This window comes from Heterodontus francisci, chromosome 18 (genome assembly GCF_036365525.1).
Source record: "Heterodontus francisci isolate sHetFra1 chromosome 18, sHetFra1.hap1, whole genome shotgun sequence".
NCBI lineage: Eukaryota > Metazoa > Chordata > Chondrichthyes > Heterodontiformes > Heterodontidae > Heterodontus > Heterodontus francisci.
The window spans coordinates 29,919,458-29,941,334 of record NC_090388.1 but is presented as its reverse complement, the minus strand read 5'-3'; the positions used below and the strand labels follow the sequence as shown (position 1 = coordinate 29,941,334).

The window sequence follows — 21,877 nt, the reverse complement described above, 5'->3', positions numbered from 1 at the left end:
ATCAATGGGAAGAGGATAACCAGGGAAAGAGTAGGACCCATTAGAGAACAAGGGGGAAATTTGTGGGTGGAGCCAGAGGACATTGGTAGGGTGTTGAACGAATACTTCACATCTGTCTTCACCCAAGAGAATGAGGATGTAGATATGGAACTTAGAGAGAGAGACTGTGAGGTTCTTGAGCAAATTGTCATAGGGATTGACAAGGTATTGGAGGTTTTGGAAGGCTTAAAACTGGACAAATCTCCAGGTCTGGATGATTTGTGTCCCAGGATGCTGTGGGAGGCGAGGGTGGCGATTGCAGAGGCTCTGACCCTAATTGTTAATTCCTCTCTGGCCATGGGGGAGGTGCCAGAGGACTGAGAACAGCTAATGTGGTCTCACTATTTAAGAAAGGTTGTAGAGATAAGCCAGGGAACTACAGACCAGTGAGTCTCACGTCAGTGGTAGGGAAACTATTGGAGAAAATTCTGAAGGAGAGAATCTATCTCCACTTGGAGAGGCAAAATTTGATTAGGAATAGTCAGCATGGCTTTGTCAGAGGGAGGTCATGCCTAACAAATTTGATTGAATTTTTTGAGCATGTGACCAGGTGTGTAGATGAGGGTAGTGCAGTTGATGTAGTTTACATGGATTTCAGTACAGCCTTTGACAAGGTCCCACATGGGAGACTTATCAAGAAAGCAAATGCACATGGGATACAGGGTAACTTGATAAGGTGGATTCAAAATTGGCTTAGCTGTAGGAGACAGAAAGTGATGACAGATGGCTGTTTTAGTGACTGGAAACCAGTGTCCAGTGGCGTACCACAGGGATCTGTGCTGGGTCCCCTATTGTTTGCCATTTATATAAACGACATAGATGACTATGTGGGGGGTAGGATCAGTAAGTTCGCGGATGACACAAAGATTGGCCGAGTGGTTAACAGTGAGGTGGAGTGTCTTAGGTTACAGGGAGATATAGACGGAATGGTCAAATGGGCAGAAAAGTGGCAGATGGAACTTAACGCTGAAAAGTGTGAGGTGATACACTTTGGAAGGAGTAATGTGACACGGAAGTATTCAATGAATGGCCTGACACTAAGAAGTTCCGAGGAACAAAGGGACCTTGGCGTGTTTGTCCATAGATCTCTGAAGGCAGAAGGGCAGGTTAATAGGGTGGTTAAAAAGGCATCTGAGACACTTGCCTTTATCAATCGAGGCATAGATTACAAAAGCAGGGAGGTCATGTTGGAGTTGTACAGAACTTTGGTAAGGCCACAGCTGGAGTACTGTGTGCAATTCTGGTCGCCATATTATAGGAAGGATGTGATTGCATTGGAGGGGGTGCAGAGACGATTCACCAGGATGTTGCCTGGGATGGAACATTTAAGCTGTGAAGAGAGGTTGCATAGGCTTGGGTTGTTTTCGCTGGAGCAGAGAAGACTGAGGGGTGACCTGATCGAGGTATACAAGATTATGAGGGGCATGGACAGGGTTGATAGGGAGCAGCTGTTCCCTTTAGTTGAAGGGTCAGTTACGAGGGGTCACAAGTTTAAGGTGAGGGGCGGGAGGTTTAAGGTGGAGTTGAGGAAGAACTTTTTTACCCAGAGGGTGGTGACGGTCTGGAATGACCTGCCTGGGAGGGTGATAGAGGCATGTTGCCTCACATCCTTTAAAAAGTACCTGGATGAGCACTTGGCACGTCATAACATTCAAGGCTATGGGCCAAGTGCTGGCAAATGGGATTAGGTAGACAGGTCAGGTGTCTTTAATGCATCGATGCAGACTCGATGGGCCGAAGGGCCTCTTCTGCACTGTATTATTCTGTGATTCTGTGATTCTGATTTAGACATGGTCTAACAAGGATGAATCAGTAGGATACAACATTTCACATGATTAATGTTATTTTACTATGAATTTGGCACTATTGCCGTGCTAGTGCTAAATTAATAGTACAATAATGCTGAACCTAGACTCACTCAGCTAGACTTCATCCAGCGGACTACTTCAGATAGTCTGAAACTGACATTGTGATATGTTGATTTCAGTCCAACAGCTGGAGTGAGCACTATAGACCAGAAAATGATATGCACCGTGACATCATGCAAACCAGGCTATCTTTTACAAGCATATTACCTTCAGGGTGATAGACCCATGCCAGTATCTTTTAGTGTGAGTTGTTGGGGCTATCTCAAGATTTTTGGGAAACCCCTTTAAGAGCTGTTTTGTGGGCCACCACCTTCTGAACTGTAAACTGCCTACTTCTACTTGCATTATATGGCCTGCCTCTGTCTCTGCCTCAGCCCATCTGTTGCTGAAACATCCATGCTTTTGTTACCTTCAGACATACCATTTTCATTTTTTCCTGGTCAGGCTCTCGTCTTCCACCTTCCATTTACTTGAGTTCATCCAAGGTTCTGCTGCCCACATCCTAACCCACACCAAGTGCTGTTCACCCATCACCCTTCTGCTCATTGATCTACATTGGCTCCCAGTCCCTGAACATCTCAATTTTACAATTCTCATCTTTCTGTTCAAAATCCTCCATGGCCTTTCCGCTCCTTATGTTTGTAATCTTCTCCAACACTACAACACTCCAATTACTCTGCACTCCTCCAATTCTGACCTCTTGTGCATCTTGACTTCCTTTGCACCACCATTTGCAGCTGTGCCTTCAGCTGGCTAGACAATGGCCTGAATTTTATCAGCGTGCCATGCACCACGGCGGCGCGCTTTCAACTTGGTGACCTTCCGACACGCAAGTGTCGCCGAGGAGCCCCCATGATATTACACACGGGGGCTCATTTAAATGGAGGGGGCGGAGCAGCTGCCCCCGATGGCGTCGAGGGGGCGGCCTCCACGTCCCCAGCAATGGCGTCTGGCACCACCGCGCATGCACCGGCGCCATTTTTAAAGGGCTGCAAACCCTTGGGAGAAATTCTAATTTTTAAAGGAATATTGTAAAGGGTTACTTAATGAAAATTAAATACATGATGGAGGCCCATTCCCATCCCCCCCCCACCAATGCTTTTTTACGGGACATTAGCAGAAAAAGAAACTTTATTACCAACCCGCACTTTCCCCCCCAATCTCTTTACGTTTGAACTTCAACCCCTTCCTACCATCCCACACCCAATAAAAATTGTTCTCCCCGCTTCCCCATCCTTCCCGCCTGAAAATTTTATTCCTCCCCTCTCCCAGCCAGGTTCTCGCCTCGGAACTCTGTACGGAGTTCCAAAGGCACACGAGCTGCAATCAGAGTCGGTAAAATCAGCGTGGGTCGTCCGCTGCCTGCAGGTAAGTTTATTTGCATCTCATTTAGGTTCATTTGAATTTGCAGATGAAGGGCCCGCCACCAGGTGGGCGCGGGGGCCGCACTGTGGTTCCTCCGCTGCCAGTAATATGCGGCGGGGTCCTGGCAAAAGCGTGGGTTGAGGCGGGCCTCTCCCCGCAAAACTTTACCAGCCCCCATGCCGTGACCCATGGCGTCTTTGGGCCAATAAAATTCAGTCCATTAAGCTCTGGAATTCCCTCCCTAAACATCTCTGTATTTCCACCTGTCTCTTAAGACAGTTCTTGAAACAAAGCTTTTGGTCACCTGTCCTACTGTCTCCTTCTTTGACTCAATGCCAATTATTTTGTTTAGTTATGCTCTCATGAAGCACCTTGGGATGTTAAGTTAAAGGCTTTATATGAATGCAAGTTGTGTTGAACTGTAGTAGCGAGCACTGAACATACGAACATATGAACATGCAAGTAAGGAGCAGGAGTAGGCCACTTGGCCCTTCGAGCCTGCTCCACCATTCAATAAGTTCATGGCTGAATTTATTACTCCACATTTCCACCTACCCCCCAATAATGTTCCACCCCCTTGCTTGTCAAGAATATATGTACCTCTGCCTTAAAAATATTCTAAGACTCTACTTCCACTGCCTTTTGAGGAAGAGAATTCCAAAGACTCACGACCCTCTGAGAGAAAAGATTTCTCCTCATCTCTGTCTTAAATGGGCGACCCCTTATTTTTAAACAGTGACCTCTGGTTGTAGATTCTCCCACATGGGGAAACATCCTTTCCACATCCACCCTGTTAAGACCCCTCAGGATCTTATTTGTTTCAATCAAGTCACCAAATCTTCTAAATTCCAGCAGATACAAGCCTAGCCTGTCCAATCTTTCCTTATAAGACAGCCTGCCCATTCCAGATATTAGTCTAGTAAACCTTCTCTGCACTGCCTCCAATGCATTTACATCCTTTCTTAAATAAGGAGACCAGTACTGTACACAATACTCCAGATGTGGTCTCACCAATGCCCTGTATAGCTGAAACATAACCTCCCTACTTTTGTATTCAATTTCCCTCGCGTTAAATGATAACATCCTATTAGCTTTCCTAATTATGTGCTGTACCTGCATACTAACCTTTTGTGATTCATTCACTAGGACACCCAGATCCCTCTGCATCTCAGAGCTCTTCAATCTCTCACTATTTATATAATATGCTTTTTTATTCTTCCTGCCAAAGTGGACAATTTCACACTTTGGCAAATTATACTCCATTTGCCAGGTCTTTGCCCACTCACTTAACCTATCTATATCCCTATGTAGCCCCCTTATGTCCTCTTCACAAGTTACTTTCCTACCTATCTTTGTGTCATCAGCAAATTTTGCAACCATACCTTTGGTCCCTTCATCTAGGTCATTTGTATAAATTGTAGAAAGCTGAGGCCCCAGCACAGATCCCTGTGGCACACCACTCATTACATCTTGCCAACCAGAAAAAGACCCATTTATGCCTACTCTCTGTTTCCTGTTAGCTAGCCAATCTTCTATCCATGCCAAAATGTTACCCTCTACATCATGAGCTTTTATTTTCTGCAATAACCTTTGATGTGCCACCTTATCAAATACATTCTGGAAATCTAAGTACAATACATCCACCGGTTCCCCTTCATCCACAGCACATATAACTCCCTCAAAGAGCTCCAATAAATTGGTTAAACATGATTTCTCTTTCACAAAACCATGTTGACTCTGCCTGATCACCTTGAATTTATCTAAATGCCCTGCTATAACATCTTTAATAATAGCTTTTAACTTTTTCCTTACGACAGATGTTAAGCTAACTGGCTTGTAGGTTCCTCCTTTCTGTTTCCCTCCCTTTTTGAATAAAGGAGTTACATTTGCTATTTTCCAATCTAACGGAACCTTCCCCAAATGTAGGGAATTTTGGAAAATTAAAACTAACGCATTAACTATCGCATTAGCCACTTCTTTTAACACCCTAGGATGAAGTCCATCAGAACCCGCAGAATTGTCAGCCCGCAGCTCCAACAATTTGTTCAGTACCACTTCCCTGGTGATTGTAATTTTCTTGAGTTCCTTCCTCCCTTCCATTTCCTGACTTACAGCTAATACTGGGATGTTACTTGTATCCTCAATAGTGAAGGCCAATGCAAAATATCTGTTCAATTCATCTGCCATCTCCTTATTATCCATTATTAATTCGCCAGATTCACTTTCTATAGGACCAATGCTCACTTTGTTACCTCTTTTCTTTTAAAAATATCTATAGAAACTCTTACTATCTGTCTTTATATTTCTAGCTATCTTTTTCTCGTACTGTAATTTTACTTTCCTTATCAATCTTTCAGTCATTTTTTACTGTTTTTTATATTCTGTCCAATCTTCTGACCTGCCTCCCCATCTTTGCGCAATTATAGGCTTTTTCTTTAAGCTTGATACTATCTTTAACTGTTTTAGTTCACCACGGATGGTGGGTCCCACCCTTGGAATTTTTCTTTCTCATTGAAATGTATCACTGTGCTGGGGTGGCACAGTTGCGCAGAGGTTAGCACCGCAGCCTCACAGCTCCAGCAACCCAGGTTTGATTCTGGGTACTGACTGTGTGGAGTTTGCAAGTTCTCCCTGTGACCGCGTGGGTTTCTGCCGGGTGCTCCGGTTTCCTCCCAAAGACTTGCATGTTGATAGGTAAATTGGCCATTGTAAAATTACCCCTAGTGTAGGTAGCTAATAGCAGAATTGTGGGGATGTGGTAGGGAATATGAGATTAATGTAGGATTAGTAAAAATGGGTGGTTGATGGTCAGCACAGACTTGGTGGGCCGGCCTGTTTCAGTGCTGTAGCTCTAAATAAAATAAATCAATTAAAATAAAATCTATTCTGTGTATTCTAAAAATCCCCTTAAATGTCTGTCACTGCATCACTATTGACCTATCCCTTAACCTGATTTGTCAGTTCATTTTAGCTAGCTCTGCTTTCATGCCCTCATAATTTCCGTTATTTAAGTTTAAAATACTAGTCTTGGACCTACTCTTCTCTCCCGCAAACAGAATGTAAAATTCAATGATATTATGATCACTGATACCTAGGGGCGCCTTAACTATCAGGTCATTAATTAATCCTCTCTTTGCACAATACCAGGTCTAGTATAGCCTGCTCTCTGGTTGGCTCCAGAACATATTGTTCCAAGAAATTATCCCGAAAGCATTCTATGAACTCCTCATCTAGGCTACCTCTTCCCATCTGATTTTTCCACTCTATATGTAGGTTAAAATCCCCCATAATTATCGCTGTACCTTTCTGACAAGCTGCCATTATTTCTTCCTATATACCACGTCCTACTGTGTGGTTAATGTTAGGTGGCCTGTACACCACTCCCACAAGTGACTTCTTGCCTTTATGATTTCTCATCTCTACCCAAAGTGCTTCTACATCCTGGTCTCCTGAACTTAGGTCATCCTCTCTATTGTGCTAATACCAACATTAACTAACAGAGCTACCCCTCTACATTTTCCTAGCTTCCTGTCCTTCCTAAATTCCATATACCCTTCAATATTCAGGTCCCAATCTATGTCATCCTGCAGCCATGTCTCTGTAATGGCTATCAGATCGTACTTATTTATTTCTATTTGTGCTCTCAGTTCACCTGTTTTGTTTCAGATGCTAACTGCTTTCAGATACAGAGCCTTTAGTTTTGTCCTTTGATTATTTTTGTAACCTCTAGCCTTATCTGTTGATGTACTCTTAGATTTTTACATTTTGTTCTTTCCTGTCACAGTTTGTTTATCATTTCCCATTCGAGGGATCTGGGTCCTGTCCCCCCCCAGAACAATTAGAAATTTTCAAGGTGGATTTTCCTTTCCTCTGTCTCCTCTTCAGTCTAGGCAAAAGCAGTGACTGATGTGCTTGGCTCACACACCGACCCGGTTGTACCAGAATTTCCTGTCCCAGGCCACTTGCATATCCATGAGATCTGTCTCACATCAGCTTGTCATGTGGCTGAGGCTACTAGTGATAGAAGGGGTGGGAAAATGAGGTGAAACACATAGGCTTCCTAGATGTGCAGCTGTGCTTTAGGTCTTCAAAATCATGACTTTCAGCTCCTGATAGAATTCGGCAGCCCAGAAAACACCAAATTGACCTGGTCATCTTGTGAATGGCAGAAGGGAGTTTAACTTTTTAAGGAAGTTCCTACTTCCAGTCTTCTTCCTGTCCTGAGACCTTCAAATTGGCAAGAGTTTGGGAGCAAGCCACAGAAATATGTTGTTTTCAGCTATTGGAATGGGTTTCTATCCTCGTTTCCTGACCTTTGTCCATGGAGAAATAGACTTTTTCCAGGGTCAAAACACAAGAAAATAGACCCTACTATGTCTAGTGCATTTGACTCTTTTCTTTATTGGTTTATATATTTTGTTTCATAACATTTTAGCTAGGTAAGTCAACTTACCTTAGTGAGGAACTGTACTGAAGTCCAGTTGGTACGCTACCTCAATCCTAGTTTCTTTCAGGGGACCAGTTACTTTCTCTACGTTTCTGCTAATCTCCCCATTTCCTTATATTTTTCTCTGTTGCTCTCATCCTGGGGCTGCAAATCTGTTTTGAAGCACTTCTCACTTGTGTTTATGCTACAGAACCATGTGGGAAGGTGACCCTGACCACTGCTGTTGGTACCTTGTTTACACTGTGGTATTTTCAAGATAAGGAGGGAGAAAAAAACTGGCCGAGGCAGAAAAACAAAATGGATGCCACTGGCTCATCTTCCTTCTTTGTCCAAGGCATCCTTCAAGCATGGTTACAGGATCTATTTGTAACTTGGATCTTCTAAACTGAACAAAAGTTTTTATTTGAAAAATAATTCTTTGCTCATTTAGCACCCAAGTCCCATGTAAATGCTATTAAAACTACATGAAGGATGTCATGAATAAAATAGAGAATGTGGGAAAAATGCAGCAGTCCCTACAGCATCTGAAAGGGAAAGAAAAAACAGATTAATGGTTTGGGGTAAAAGGCAGTTCCTCATTACTGGTAATGAGTGTCATAACTAATCCTTAACCTGTCCTTACTCTTTCATGTGCTGATAGACCTATGATGTATTCCCATCATTTTCTGTTTTTATTCCAATTTTTAAAAAAAATCAGATAAATGTTAGGCTTGGAAGTTGAAGGCAGCCTGATGGAAGTGATCATTTTAATTTACTATCCCAAATTCACCTGTGGAGCACTTCAGCGTACATTACGGTAGCTTCAGAACATTTAGCCTGAACCAAATCCACCTTCCTTTATCAGGAGGTTTTTAAAAAAAATGTGGATATGGTGGCAATTGGGAGCCACTCTTACACCTTCTAAACATGTGGTGAATGTTGGAACTAATATTTGCAACTGGCAAGAGTAAAACATTTTGCAAACCAATTTAAACACCTGGTGTTTGTGCCCTTTGTTAAGAGTTGAAATAGGTTACATTGTTAGGGGAAAATTGTTGCACTGCAGGTTACATATTGGACATTGCATTCTGCATGCTTTCATTGATCTTTGAGTGACTGAATGTTTCTTTTATATCCTTAACAGGATTATAGTGCAGCTATTGCTGAACAAAGAAGTTTAACCTACAATTCTACACGTCGTTACTCTGAAGGTATGACAGATGTAATGAATCACTTTTTCATCAAGAGTGCTGCTTCTCACTTACTGACAGCCTAATAATACAAGAATTGGGATGACTGATAGTTTCCTGACGACTATTATCTCTTTATGATAAATTGCGAACTTGACATCAAGTTATTGTGTTTCATTGTAAGCACTGATATATTTGCACAGATCTTTAATCAATTGAGACTAATTATCACCAAAGTACTTTTTTCAAAAATGTTCCTGTGCTACTCAGAGATATGCCATTTGTAAACATGCGGATCTAAGGGTAACACTCAAGACAGGTGATGGCCAGGGCCCCTCATTACTTAGGCAGTTCGTTGTGAGCAGCTTTCCTCTGAGACCCATGTGTTAATTAATGAGCAGCGTCTTCAATTTTTCAGCGGTGAAGAGGTAACGTTCACCTATTCTGCTTCCATTTTTCATTCTGTTTCCAATCAAAGTAACCTTGAATAAAATCAGCCCCAAATGTATTTCTTTTATGAAACAAATCTGTACAGTGTTGTGGGGTCAGAGTTACGCGAAAAGCCACTCTGCGGTGGCGCCCTTTGAACTCGATATTACGCGTGGGGGCTCATTAGCACCACTGTGATGAGCCGTGCCCCCCATGTGGGGAGAGGCGGGACATCTGGCGCAGCGAGGAACCTTTTGACAACTGTGCAGCAGCTGCTGGGGCCGTATTTAAAGCGTCCCAGCACCTGCTTCCTGACAGCTGTCAAAGAAATACTTACCTGACTGATGAAGAGTGGGGCTGCTGTCAATCTGGCAGCAAAGCAGAAAGTGCTGGAGAAACTCAGCAGGTGAGGCAGCATCTGTGGAGAGAGAAGCAGAGTTAACTTGACCAAGTTGACAGACCTGAAAGTTAACTCTGCTTCTCTCTTCACAGATGCTGCCTGACCTGCTGAGTTTCCCCAGCACTTTCTGCTTTGCTGCCACATACTTACCCTGCTGTGCCCCAGTGTCCTATAAAGTTGCGATCATCTTCTTCCACTCAAGTTTTGCATTGCTTCTTGTAGGCGTGCCGCACCTGGGTGAATAATCTTAATTTTGCACATTCCAGGACGTGAGACTTTAATGTACCATAAAAAGCAAATACACAACAAAAATAAAACCATAATTGAATAATATTTACATACTATAGGCTTCTAATCATCTGACTGAAAAGCCGCAGACTAATATGCATTTGGAATCTGTATTCATTTCTCAGCTAACTGTTATGTGAAAATACATGTAACCGCAATTAAATGATCTTTGTTAAAAAAACAGGAAAATATGTTCATATTCTAGCTGCATTGCCAACTAGAAATATTACACCAGTAAATATGATCAGCTGCTGCAGTAGCAAAGGTGTTCGTGAACATGCGTCGATGTGTAATAGTTGAAAAACCATGACAACAGCACAGATTTCCTCACTAGTCCTGCATTGGTTTTCAAACATGTGCAAGACAAACCTTGCAGACAGAAGTTAAAGCACTTACATGGTGGAGTCACATTTGCATTTAAAGGACCACACCAAAAGCCGAGGATGGCAGAGGGGTGCTGTAGGGTGGTCCCACAGTGCAGCGAAACCTCCCTGCTCACTCTGCTCCAGGCTGTGCAGGCAAGGCGGGAGGTCCTTCTCACCAGTGATGGTAGGAAGAGGCCCTCCTGCCTGAATAAGGCAGTCTGGCTGGGATGGCCACGGAGGTGAATAGCTGTGGGGCCATCTGGTGTCAAAGGGTCCAATGCTGGAAGGGGGATGAACAAGCATTCCCCCAGCCAGCCGGGGCCCTCTAGGCCTTGTGTGCACAGGGTATGAGCACCAAAGTCATCCACAGCCAGTAAGGCTGCTACCGCAGAGGTTGCACTGAGAAGGGGCACTTGCAAGCGTTTACAGTGAACACACTGACACAAATAGGAATGCACAGGTGTCACAGCAATGTAAATATGTTTTTCACTAGATGTTCCTCACCAACATGTGTGTTGTTTTCTCTGTGTGAATGATGTGTGCCAGCATGTAGTGTCAATGTCACATTCCTTTTCACCGTTGGCCCTTCAGGAGACCCAAAGTATGCAATAACATCATTTCCATGCCACCATTACTCATGAGCGTCTCCACGGATGCAATGATATGAACATTGGCTCAGTCATTTGCTGCATCTAATGGTTTACACAGGAATGCTGCAGATGTGGACTGGTGCTCAGCAGGTGAGCGAGAGTGATGTATGGCTTGCAGAGCTCATGTCGGTTCCTATGGAGCAAACAGCCTTTGTCTGATAAGTCACTGCCTTATGTTCCTTGCTTCCTGCTAGCCCTTGAAGCATCTCCGGTGATGAAATACCAGCTGCACCTAGATTGAGAGGATTCCTTTTCTTGCAATGTCTGCAGGAGGCGGGAGGCCTGGTGGCCACATGGGTGCAGTCTATGAACCCTGAGGCCTATGGTTCTCCACAAGGGTGCCGAGACCAATGGCCCTCTGGGCCTGGCTGTGAGAGTTTGCCCTGAAGCGGACATGCTCACTGGCACTCCAGTGCAAGGCATCGTTGACGTCCCTGATGCAAAGGTGAACTGATGACTGTGTGAACCCACAAAGGCCTCAGGTGGGCCCCTGAACTACTGCATAGGCATCAAGCTTAAGAACCGCTGCTTATAGGAGGAGCACAGGCATGGGCTGACCACCGAAGCCCATGGGCTGCAGGTCAGCATTGAGCAGGGCACAGAGACGTCTCGCCACCCTCTCTACACAATTGCCTCTGACATTGATGGTCTGACATCCGACAGCATGTCATGTGGGACCTGTAGATGCATGATGACCGTAATAGCGAGCTCTCCTTGGGTACTGTTGTTCACAACCTACGTGCATTGCACCTGCCTGTTGATTTTGCCTCTGGCGCATATGGATCCTCAGGAGAAGCGGATCGCACACTGTAGGATGAGCCATATCCATTTCTATGTGATAAAGTTGTAACCTTCATTTATTGGAAGGTTTCTAACAGGGCATGTATTGGTATTGACGGGTACATCAGGTGCTTACATGGACCAACTATGTGGTGTGGCATGGCAATGTCCATCTTGGCTAACACTCAGAGTGGCACAGCATGACCACATCAAGATCCTCCCAGCTGCATCAATTGCCTCCAACATCCATATAACCATAACACTCCTACCCTTTCTGGCAACATCCCCACACACTGGGTGACTTGAGTGCCATTTCTCCTGCACAAACACAAACAAATGCAGAAGGTACACTGTTTATGGAGGGAGGGTACACAGTACCTCCCTTCATGACTGCAGAGCTTACCCTCCAGTAATCCCAGACCCCCTCCCTCCTCCCTTTAAGAATGCAGAGTGAGACCCCTGAATATCACCACCCACCACCCGCCCCACCCCAGCATCCTCCCTTTCAGTATGCAAAGTGAAACTCCTGAATTTCAGAATTTACCTTCCATAGCGAAACCTTCTGCCTCTGATGACCCGCTGGCTTTTCTGTTTGGGAATGGGACGGCACGTGACAGCCGCCCGTTCAATGTAAAATCCGGAAGTGTGCATTGAAAGGCGGCGGGCCGCATAATCTGCAGAGATAAGTACCGTTTTGAATGTGGTAATTGGGGTGCCGCCGGTAATTTGCGGCGGGCCGTTCTCGACGTCGGGGGTCGAGGCAGCCTCTCCCCGCAGAATTTTACCGGCCCCCGCGTCACAACCTCTGGCATCGAGGGGCCGGCAAAATTCAGCCCACTATTGTAATATAACAAACAACACAACACTTCTAGACAGCGCTCCTAGGTACAAATAAACCAATATAGACATATAGAGAGTTAGATTGTTGTACTGTTCTGGGGATGGTTGCTGCAGAAAGTGTTATACAGCACTCTTGTTATACTGCAGACTGAAATGTTGTGCTCCTATGACTAAGTATTCGCTTTATCAGAACACTTTAAAAAAAAACAAATCTGCTTAAGTTTGTAAAATGTCCGTAGGGGAGGGGGGGTATTTCAACAAACTGCCTGAGCAAATTTTAAACACAAATTTCCTTGCTGTTGCACTGCACATGGTATTAAGCCCAGGAGGGTCCCATTCCATTACACTTGAGAGTTAGATTGGGACCTGACTCCAGACTTGGCCTGCAACTCTGCATTGCTACAAAACTGAAACTGCTTGACAGGGATGCAGACATGAAAGTATAACTGTACCTCAAAGACTTGCAAATAACAGAACATTTATCGACAATAGCTAGATCAATAAATAGAAATACAAACCTTCTGGATCACTCATAATAAAGACAGCAACAAGAGGAAAGGGCATGGCATGATAGGCTTGATGGCCTCCTTTTGTTTTAAAATTTCTGGAATTTACCGATAATATAGATACATATCAAATAATAGGGGCATTTGTAATAGTTATGGGTGTAAACCAAACAACAGAGCTGCTTGGGGTGCTATTTCAGTGTCAGAATGAAATGGTACTTGCTTTGTAGTGTGGCTAAAGTTGCAATATAAATCCAGTCATGTCCTTAGTTGACCATGGAGGGGAATGCTGTGACGTCATCTGGAGGAGACAGTCCCATAGCATTTGGTTTTGAGACTGTAGTGAGGTGTTAAACATTATTTTAAAAAATCAGCTGAAATGACTCTTCCTAAAGGAGTGTTGCATTATAGTGGGAGGAGGAGAAATTTATCCTCTGGTTTTCTTTCTCTTTACTGTAGGGAAGTTCATGGCCTTTGCCTGGCACCTTCTTTTGAAGGTACAACTGAGATCATAAACTTGGTGGTTGCAAACCCTCATTTGATCATTAAATGACATTGAGCACTTTGAAGTGGACGAAATGTACTAAATGTGGATTACATTGCCAATGTGTATTTTGTACATGTGAAAGGAAACGCTGGTTGCCAAACAAATTATCGTTTGTGCTAAAAATATACTCCAACTAGAAAGTTTTGAAGCTACAAAACAAATATAATGAAAGATAATTTAGAAATAATATGGGATGTGTTGGGATTTATCTCAACTGCAGAATTTTAAATGTTAATGTTGTTAATGACCATTTCTGCAAGATTCAATAATTCTTTGGACTTCCAGGTGTTTGTCCACAGGATTGTCTCAACGGTGGCTTTTGCAGTGAGGATGATACATGTGACTGCAGTGAACGTCAAGCTAATGGAAGTCGTTGTCAGACTGGTCAGTGTCAGAATATATTCTGGAGATATTTTATAACTGTTGCTATTCCTTGAAAAAATAGACTGCTTTAGTTAATAATTCATTGCCATAATAATGTAGTCACATCTCTGTACTGTTTCTAATCTTTTTCTAAATTCAGGAAAACAAATAAAACTTTATGTACCAATAACAGTAAAGCTACATTTGTTTCATATAAAATTACATGATTTGTGTTTTGTAATTATTGATACCTGTACAGTTAATGAGTTTATGTGAATCAAGCCTTTGAGCACAGGCAATCTGCTGCACCCATAATAAATAAGAGGTTGCATAAAGTAAACATTAGGGCCAATGGCAAAAGTTATTTTTCAGTCCTGTTAAAAAGATATATAATCAAGTGTTCCAACTTTTATTTCTTTAGTTCCAAATTCTGGGGAGGATAGAGAAGGAATATGCAGATCATGGGGCCAATACCATTTTGAAACCTTTGATGGTCTCTATTTTTATTTTCCTGGAAAATGCTCTTATATTCTTGCAAAAGACTGTTGGACAACAGAGCCTCGGTACATGGTGGAGGTATTGTGTAATTGAGTACATTAGAGCAATTACTGTATAGACGTTTATCACGTATATGTCCTGGTCTCATTGCTTTGCTGTTGTTTTTATATATTCAGGTCCATAACAGTGGAGAGTGTACATCTTCACACTATTCTTGTTCAAGATCTATAAGCTTGTTTTTTCCAAATGAAGAGGAAATAACTATTCTGGGTCATTCAGTTACAAAAGGAGGAATCAGGTGAACTACCCATAAAAATTCTCAATTAAAAATGCATAAATTGCTGAGAGGAGATTTCTGCTGTATAAATATGTATTAAAATGATTTATGGAATTTCAGAACACTCAATATTTTGTGTCACAAAACCCTGTCTCACTACTTCTAGACACTAATTGGTATTTCAAAATATCTTTATCCTGGATTTCCAGGAATTCTCTGGGCGGTGGGAGGTGGGGTAGGGGTGGGGGTGATGCAGGGAGGGTGATGGAGACACAATACAATTGGCAGAGGCCCATTGTGTAAGTGCTAATGCGGTGGAAGGAAGTGTTGCTGGCTCTCCCACCTCTTTTTGCAGCATCCTTGGTAGTGGTGAGAAAAATTGGCCCCAAAATTTACAGAATTTCCTTTATTTCCCATGGCTGGTTTCTGCTATGTTTGGTTCTGTTACAGAAAGAAATTCTTCCATGAGTAACTTGTTATCATGACAAGTACCAAATTACAGAGGATAGGTGAGTCAGATGATAAGTGTTTCTGTATTTGATATTTGTTTTATTTGTTTCAATTTCTGTTCCGATAAGGTGAGGAGTCAAAGGGCTTTCCTCTTTTCCCTCTCCTTGTTTGACCGCAACAGGGTTTATTTCTTTTTAAAAGTGAATGTACTTACCAATTCAGTGAGTGTTCCACTATTTGCGTCCTATGATCATAAAAGAAACAATTGGACAGATTTTCATGAGTTTAAAAAGAAAGAGGTTGAGCTGAATTTTATTTCCATGCTACCGAGAGCAGTGGCGGACAATAAAAATGGTGGCCCACATGCCTGGGCCACACGCTGCCACATTGCTGCGCTATAGTGCATGGTGGCTCACTTAAATATGCAGGGCAGTCTGCCACCTCCCCCCCCCCCCAATCACATGGCGGGGGCGGGCTTTTCGACACCGTGAACAACATTAGCTGCCTTTGCGCAGGTGCTGTCGCCATTTTTAAAGGACTGCCAGACCTGCACAGTCGAATCCCGTACCTCCCCAAATACACTGTAAATAAATTTCTGACCTGTACCCCGCAATACAATGAAAATAAATGGCGGCCCTGTTTCCGCCCCCACCCCCCAACCAAAACATTTACATTGAAGCTTTGAACTCTCCCCTTCCACAACTGCACAAAGTACAGAGGTCACCCCTTCCCTCCACCGTGCTAGAAATGCAGGGTTGACCCCATCCCCCCACCCAACTTCACTAAAAATCCTAAATTCCTCCTTTTCCCACGTTGGTGGCACGAGCTCTCCTTGGATGGGAAAGTGAAGGCTCGTGAGTGCTACCTGTTGTATGGAAGATCACGGTAAGATCACGGTGAATGGTATTTAAATTTATTCATTTCCTTTATTTAAATATTTAAAGTTGGGTCCTGTCACTGAGCGGCGGGAGGGCCGCCACAGAGCCTCGCCGCCGCTGGGAAGATTGGACCCAGCAATCGTGGCGTCTGGCTCCGTGGGTCACTGCCGCTGTGATCTTCTGGCCCTCCCCGCCAAGGAGCCCAACGTTGGGAGCTCAACAAAATTCAGCCCATTAGCTTTATTGTACCCAGACTGAATAAAGTAAAATAATAAACTACGCTCCAATTTTCACATGCACACACACGCACACACATCACACCAATAGGTTACAGAGTGGGAAAGGATAAATTGGTCGGATTAAAGTCTGCAGCAATAAAAAGGGTGTACAGTCTGTGGAGTTTGGTAACTTGGTTGTCTTCCAGCTGAACGCGGTGGTTCTGAGGCTTCTGGCTTATAGATGTGGCCAGCAGATTTGGTGGTCCTCCTGGAAAATAGCAATGTGGATGAGTTCCTTCATGTGGTCTCTGTCTGCCACAGTGATGGGCTTAGGTCACGGCCGGCAGGCAAGGTTTGAAACTTGCCAGGAGGAATAGGGGGAGAGAGAGAGAGAGGAACCCCACTTGGGTCTCTTCTGATCAATGTTGGTTGCTTGTCTGCTGCAGAGAGAGAAAAGTCAGCTTAGAACACACAGATGGTGGGCCTGTCACATGATGTCTCAATGTGTATTTCCCCTTGCAACTTAATTAGTTCATGTCTGGAACTTCCCTTCTCTTCATCAGGGTCCCATTGTTCAAGTGATTACCTTTGAGTGGCCTGTTTCCACCAGTTTAATGTTCCAAGATAGCCTTTAAGGTCTTGTTAATGGAGACTGGCCAGTAGAGGTACTCCAAACGTCTTAAGTCATTGTTCTGGAGGAGACTGGCCAGACAATCTGACTCCCTCTCATTGCAGTGAAATGCAAGGGGTTTTGATGCAAGTTTCAGTGGCCATTTTAGCTTCCAGCAGTCACCTTTTAAAAAATATAATTCAGGTTTACAGCCGATGGATTAAAAAAATCATCATCTAGCATAGCGCGTGTTCGTGACAATTTATTTTAAAATTTGTATTTGAGTACTTCAGCAAAGGCTGAACAGCCTATCTGGCCTAGTGCGGCAATATTGCCTAACACTTCAAACTGCTGTGGAACAATGTCTTCTTAGTTCCATACTAGACAAACATTGCTCCTAAGGCACATAACCAGGCCCAATTATTACTTAAGTCTGGTATTTGTTTTGCACATCACATTTCAGGTGTCATAGTTGATAATGCCACACTTGTATATTTACAATTTTCTGTGTTACACTTGCAAATGATATTAATAAAATGGTAATAAATCACAAGACCAGGTAAGGACCATGTGAATTGAAAATGATAAATAATTCAAAAGTATACAAACTTCCAATGGGAACCTACTCAGGACGTATTAAAACAATCAAATTCAACTGTTCCAAATATTTTCTGAAATTCCTGTTGGCCACCATCTTGGACTCTGCCTAAGCTACTGGAAATACGGTTCATAGCATATCACTATACCACCATCTCTCCTAAATAGCTGCATTTTTCCTAGCATACCAGCGGCCAGTAGAACCTAAGCTGAGGAAAAGGAAACTCTCAACCTGGAAACTCCCTCTTCTAGCCATGTCTTCACTCATGTCGGGGATCATCTTTGGAGTGGACAGAAGTTCCAACTCCAGTTGGCATCCTTGGAAACTCTTGTCTGATATCAAGATGGAGGGAAGACAGAGACAGTAAAATTGGCTTTAATATTTACAGATTTATCTCTTTCCCATGGAAGTACTTTGATCCTGTTACACAGAAATTAATTGAGTCTATACAGGATACAACTCATTAAATAGTAAATATTCCAGGAATAGAGGCTGGGATCTGGCATATTTACTCAATTTGTGGCCTTCTGCTGCTATCTTGGAGGCCTTACATTGCGAGCATCCTGGAAGATCTACAGATCGCAAGATCCAAAAGTGCTCCAGACTATACATGACCAACACCATTGGAGATCTGCTAGTTGCAATAGACCATGAGTAGATCTTTATTCGACAACAATCAGAAATGAGTCATTCCTATGAAATTACACTGGACCCTAATAAATTAAGAATGATATACAAGACAAAGTAAAGTATGGAAAGTCCTCATCAGGTAACTCCAGTTTGCTGATGATGCTGCATTAACGTCCCACACAGAAGAGTGTCTGCAGAGACTCAACGACAGGATTGCGGCTGTCTGTAATGAATTTGGCCTAACCATCAGCCTCAAGAAAACGGACATCATGGGACAGGACATCAGAAATGCTCCATCCATCAATATCGGCAACAACGCTCTGAAAGTGGTTCAAGAGTTCACCTACCTAGGCTCAACTATTACCAGTAACCTGTCTCTTAATGCAGAAATCAACAAGCGCATGAGGAAGACGTCCACTGCTCTGTCCAGACTGGCCACAAAAGTCCGAGTGTATCAAGCCTGTGTCCTCAGTACCTTGCTCAACGGCAGCGAGGCCTGGACAATGTATGTCAGCCTAGAGCGGCGTCTCAATTCATTCCATCTTTGCTGCCTCCGGAGAATCCTTGGCATCAGGTGGCAGGATCGTATTTCGAACGCAGAAGTCCTCGAGGCGACCAACATCCCCAGCATATACTGAGCCAGCGGCGCTTGAGATGGCTTGGCCATGTGAGCCGCATGGAAGATGGCAGGATCCCCAATGACCCATTGTACAACGAGCTCGTCACTGGTATCAGACCCACCGGCCATCCATGTCTCCGCTTTAAAGACGTCTGCAGACGTGACATGAAGTCCTGTGACATTGATCACAAGTTGTGGGAGTCAGTTGCCAGTGATCGCCAGAGCTGGCAGACAGCCATAAAGGTGGGGCTAAAGAGTGGCGAGTCGAAGAGACTTAGCAGTTGGCAGGAAAAAAGACAGAAGTGCAAGGGGAGAGCTAACTGTGTAACAGCCCCGATAAACAATTTTATCTGCAGCGCCTATGGAAGAGTCTGTCACTCTAGATTTGACCTTTATAGTCACTCCAGGTGCTGCTTCACAGACCACTGACCGCCTCCAGGCGCTTACCCATTGTCTCTCGAGACAAGGAGGCCAAAGAAGAAGAGGAAGAAGAAGAAGATATACAAGACATTGCTATGTCGCATTAGCAGGCTGATGTCAGGTGGCAGTTAAATACTGTAAAGCGCAATATATATTGCTCAATCGATTATTGAATGAGTTTTATGGTAGAAGTAAAAAGTTGTAAATTTTATATTACATTTTTATTAAATGCACAATTAGAAGTTCAGAGAAACAGACTGCATTCTTACTTCAAAATTTTATTGTGTGATATTGTTTTTCCTTTACATATTTTAACTAATCAGAGGTATTATTCCTTGATAATCTTAGTAAATTTTTTTTAAAAACTTTTTTTTAGATTACCATTGCCTCAGACTGTTAGGCATGCATTTTTTGAGAGGCTAGCTGACTACATTCTCGTGAAAACAACTTTTGGATTTTCCTTGGCATGGGATGGATTCTCTGGTGTTTATATCAAGCTTACAGAAGAACATAAAGGCAAACCTTGTGGTCTGTGTGGTAATTACAATGGCGATATGTCTGATGATCTCAATGCAAGTTATAGTAAGTAATTTTTGGTAGTTACATTTGCCCCTTCTTTAAATCCACATCCAAATCCCTACTGTTTCCGTACAGAAGGTAAACATCTAACCTGTTATCACTTTTCAGATGGCTGCTAGGAAATTTTAGATTAGAGATACAGCACTGAAACAGGCCCTTCGGCCCACCGAGTCAGTGCCGCCCATCAACCACCCATTTATACCAATCCTACACTAATCCCATATTCCTACCAAACATCCCCACCTGTCCCTATATTTCCCTACCACCTACCTATACTAGTGACAATTTATAATGGCCAATTTACCTACCAACCTGCAAGTCTTTTGGCTTGTGGGAGGAAACCGGAGCACCCGGAGAAAACCCATGCAGACACAGGGAGAACTTGCAAACTCCACACAGGCAGTACCCGGAATCGAACCCGGGTCACTGGAGCTGTGAGGCTGCAATGCTAACCACTGTGCCACTGTGCTTGACTTGCACTCTAATTTATCTCCTTCCCCCTCCCCTTGTGTTTATTTATATAAAAAATTATTTAATGTAAGTAGCGTCAGCAAGTACATCCTTCCTGTGCAGAAGTGGAGCCTACCCCGATGGACTGGCTGAACATCAGAACTTACCATGTGGGGAAATCACAGGAGCAAGCCTGTAAACCTACAACTCTGTGGTTGAGGAGGACCGTGTGCCACATTAACTTTAATTCAATGTTAATAGATAATTTTTTTAAAAAGCTGTTTCATTTTATTAGTCATACATGTACATTAAAACTCTAGATTGAGGCATGGTGTGGCTAACACGTTGAGTTAGAATACTGAAGCCTATATTTGTATGCTCATAGAACATATGCTAGCTCTAAATGTTTTAAATTATGGGCGGCACAGTGGCACAGTGGTTAGCACCGCAGCCTCACAGCTCCAGTGACCTGGGTTCAATTCTGGGTAATGCATGTGTGGAGTTTGCAAGTTCTCCCTGTGTCTGCGTGGGTTTCCTCCGGGTGCTCTAGTTTCCACCCACCACCAAAAGACATGCAGTTGATAGGTAAATTGGCCATTATATAAATTGCCCCTAGTAGAGGTAGGTGGTAGGGAAATATAGGGACAGGTGGGGATGTTGTAGGAATATGGGATTAGTGTAGGATTAGTATAAATGGGTGGTTGATGGTAAGCACGGACTCGTTGGCCTGTTTCAGTGCTGTATCTCTAAATAAATTAAATAAATTTTGATAATGCCAACTCTGTTCTTAAGTGGGCACAAATCCTGATCACAAAATTGTGGTAATTGACACAACATTGCCACTATCATAGAGGTCATGGCTGGTGTGGAAATAAAAATCTCGAACAGATTCTGTGCAACGTGCTTTTCTGGATTTCGATGCAAAAAGTGAAGATAGTTCCCTGACAAACATTGATATCCCTCGCTTTGATAGTCATAAAAGAGTTTTTTTTTAAAAGAAGGATGATATATTTTATTTTAGAATGGGATGATTTATGTGAAAGTGTTAAAATACCTTTTGTCACTTGTGCATTCAACCGTAAGTTATGACTTTACAATTTTAAGGTACAGTTTTGTCCAGTGTAAAATGTAAGCTGAATTAAATATTTTGTTTCCAGTATATTTTAGCATAGCAAAAACTCTGTAACGCTGCATCACATCATCCAACTGGCTCTTGAATGCCACAAAGTGTTCACTTCCATTGCTCTACCTGGAAATTCATTTTGAGTGTTGATTAAGTGAAGATATTTTCGAGTCTGGAGTCCTAAATCAGCCTTTCACCAGTTTGGATTATCTTTTGAGCTACTCTTATGGCTTACCTTGAAATAGACTTCCAAATTTACCTTCTCTATACCGTGTAATATTTTATATACTCGTTGAATCGTAGAATTCTACATCACAGATGGAGACCATCCACCCATTGTGCTTGTGCTCTGTCAAAAGGCTTTTAAAAAAAAATATTTATCCACTTCCCTTTTCAAATTAATGGATTCTGCTTTTCCCACTGTTCCCACTAGGGCATTCCATGTCCTAACAATTTCCTAACGTTTCCCTT

The 21,877-nt window shown here is 43.1% G+C and overlaps 1 protein-coding gene across 1 annotated transcript in view; it reads left to right on the top strand.

Annotated features, from left to right (window-relative positions):
• The first annotated feature begins 13,525 nt into the window (after positions 1 to 13,525).
• The window catches only part of otogl (otogelin-like), a 215,168-nt gene continuing 206,816 nt past the window's right edge, over positions 13,526 to 21,877 (top strand). Inside the window, exons 1-5 of the mRNA XM_068050050.1 lie at positions 13,526 to 13,643; positions 13,979 to 14,077; positions 14,478 to 14,632; positions 14,731 to 14,852; positions 19,631 to 19,836. Of these exons, the coding sequence (XP_067906151.1) occupies positions 13,526 to 13,643; positions 13,979 to 14,077; positions 14,478 to 14,632; positions 14,731 to 14,852; positions 19,631 to 19,836 (700 nt within the window). The remainder of the gene's footprint in view (positions 13,644 to 13,978; positions 14,078 to 14,477; positions 14,633 to 14,730; positions 14,853 to 19,630; positions 19,837 to 21,877) is intronic.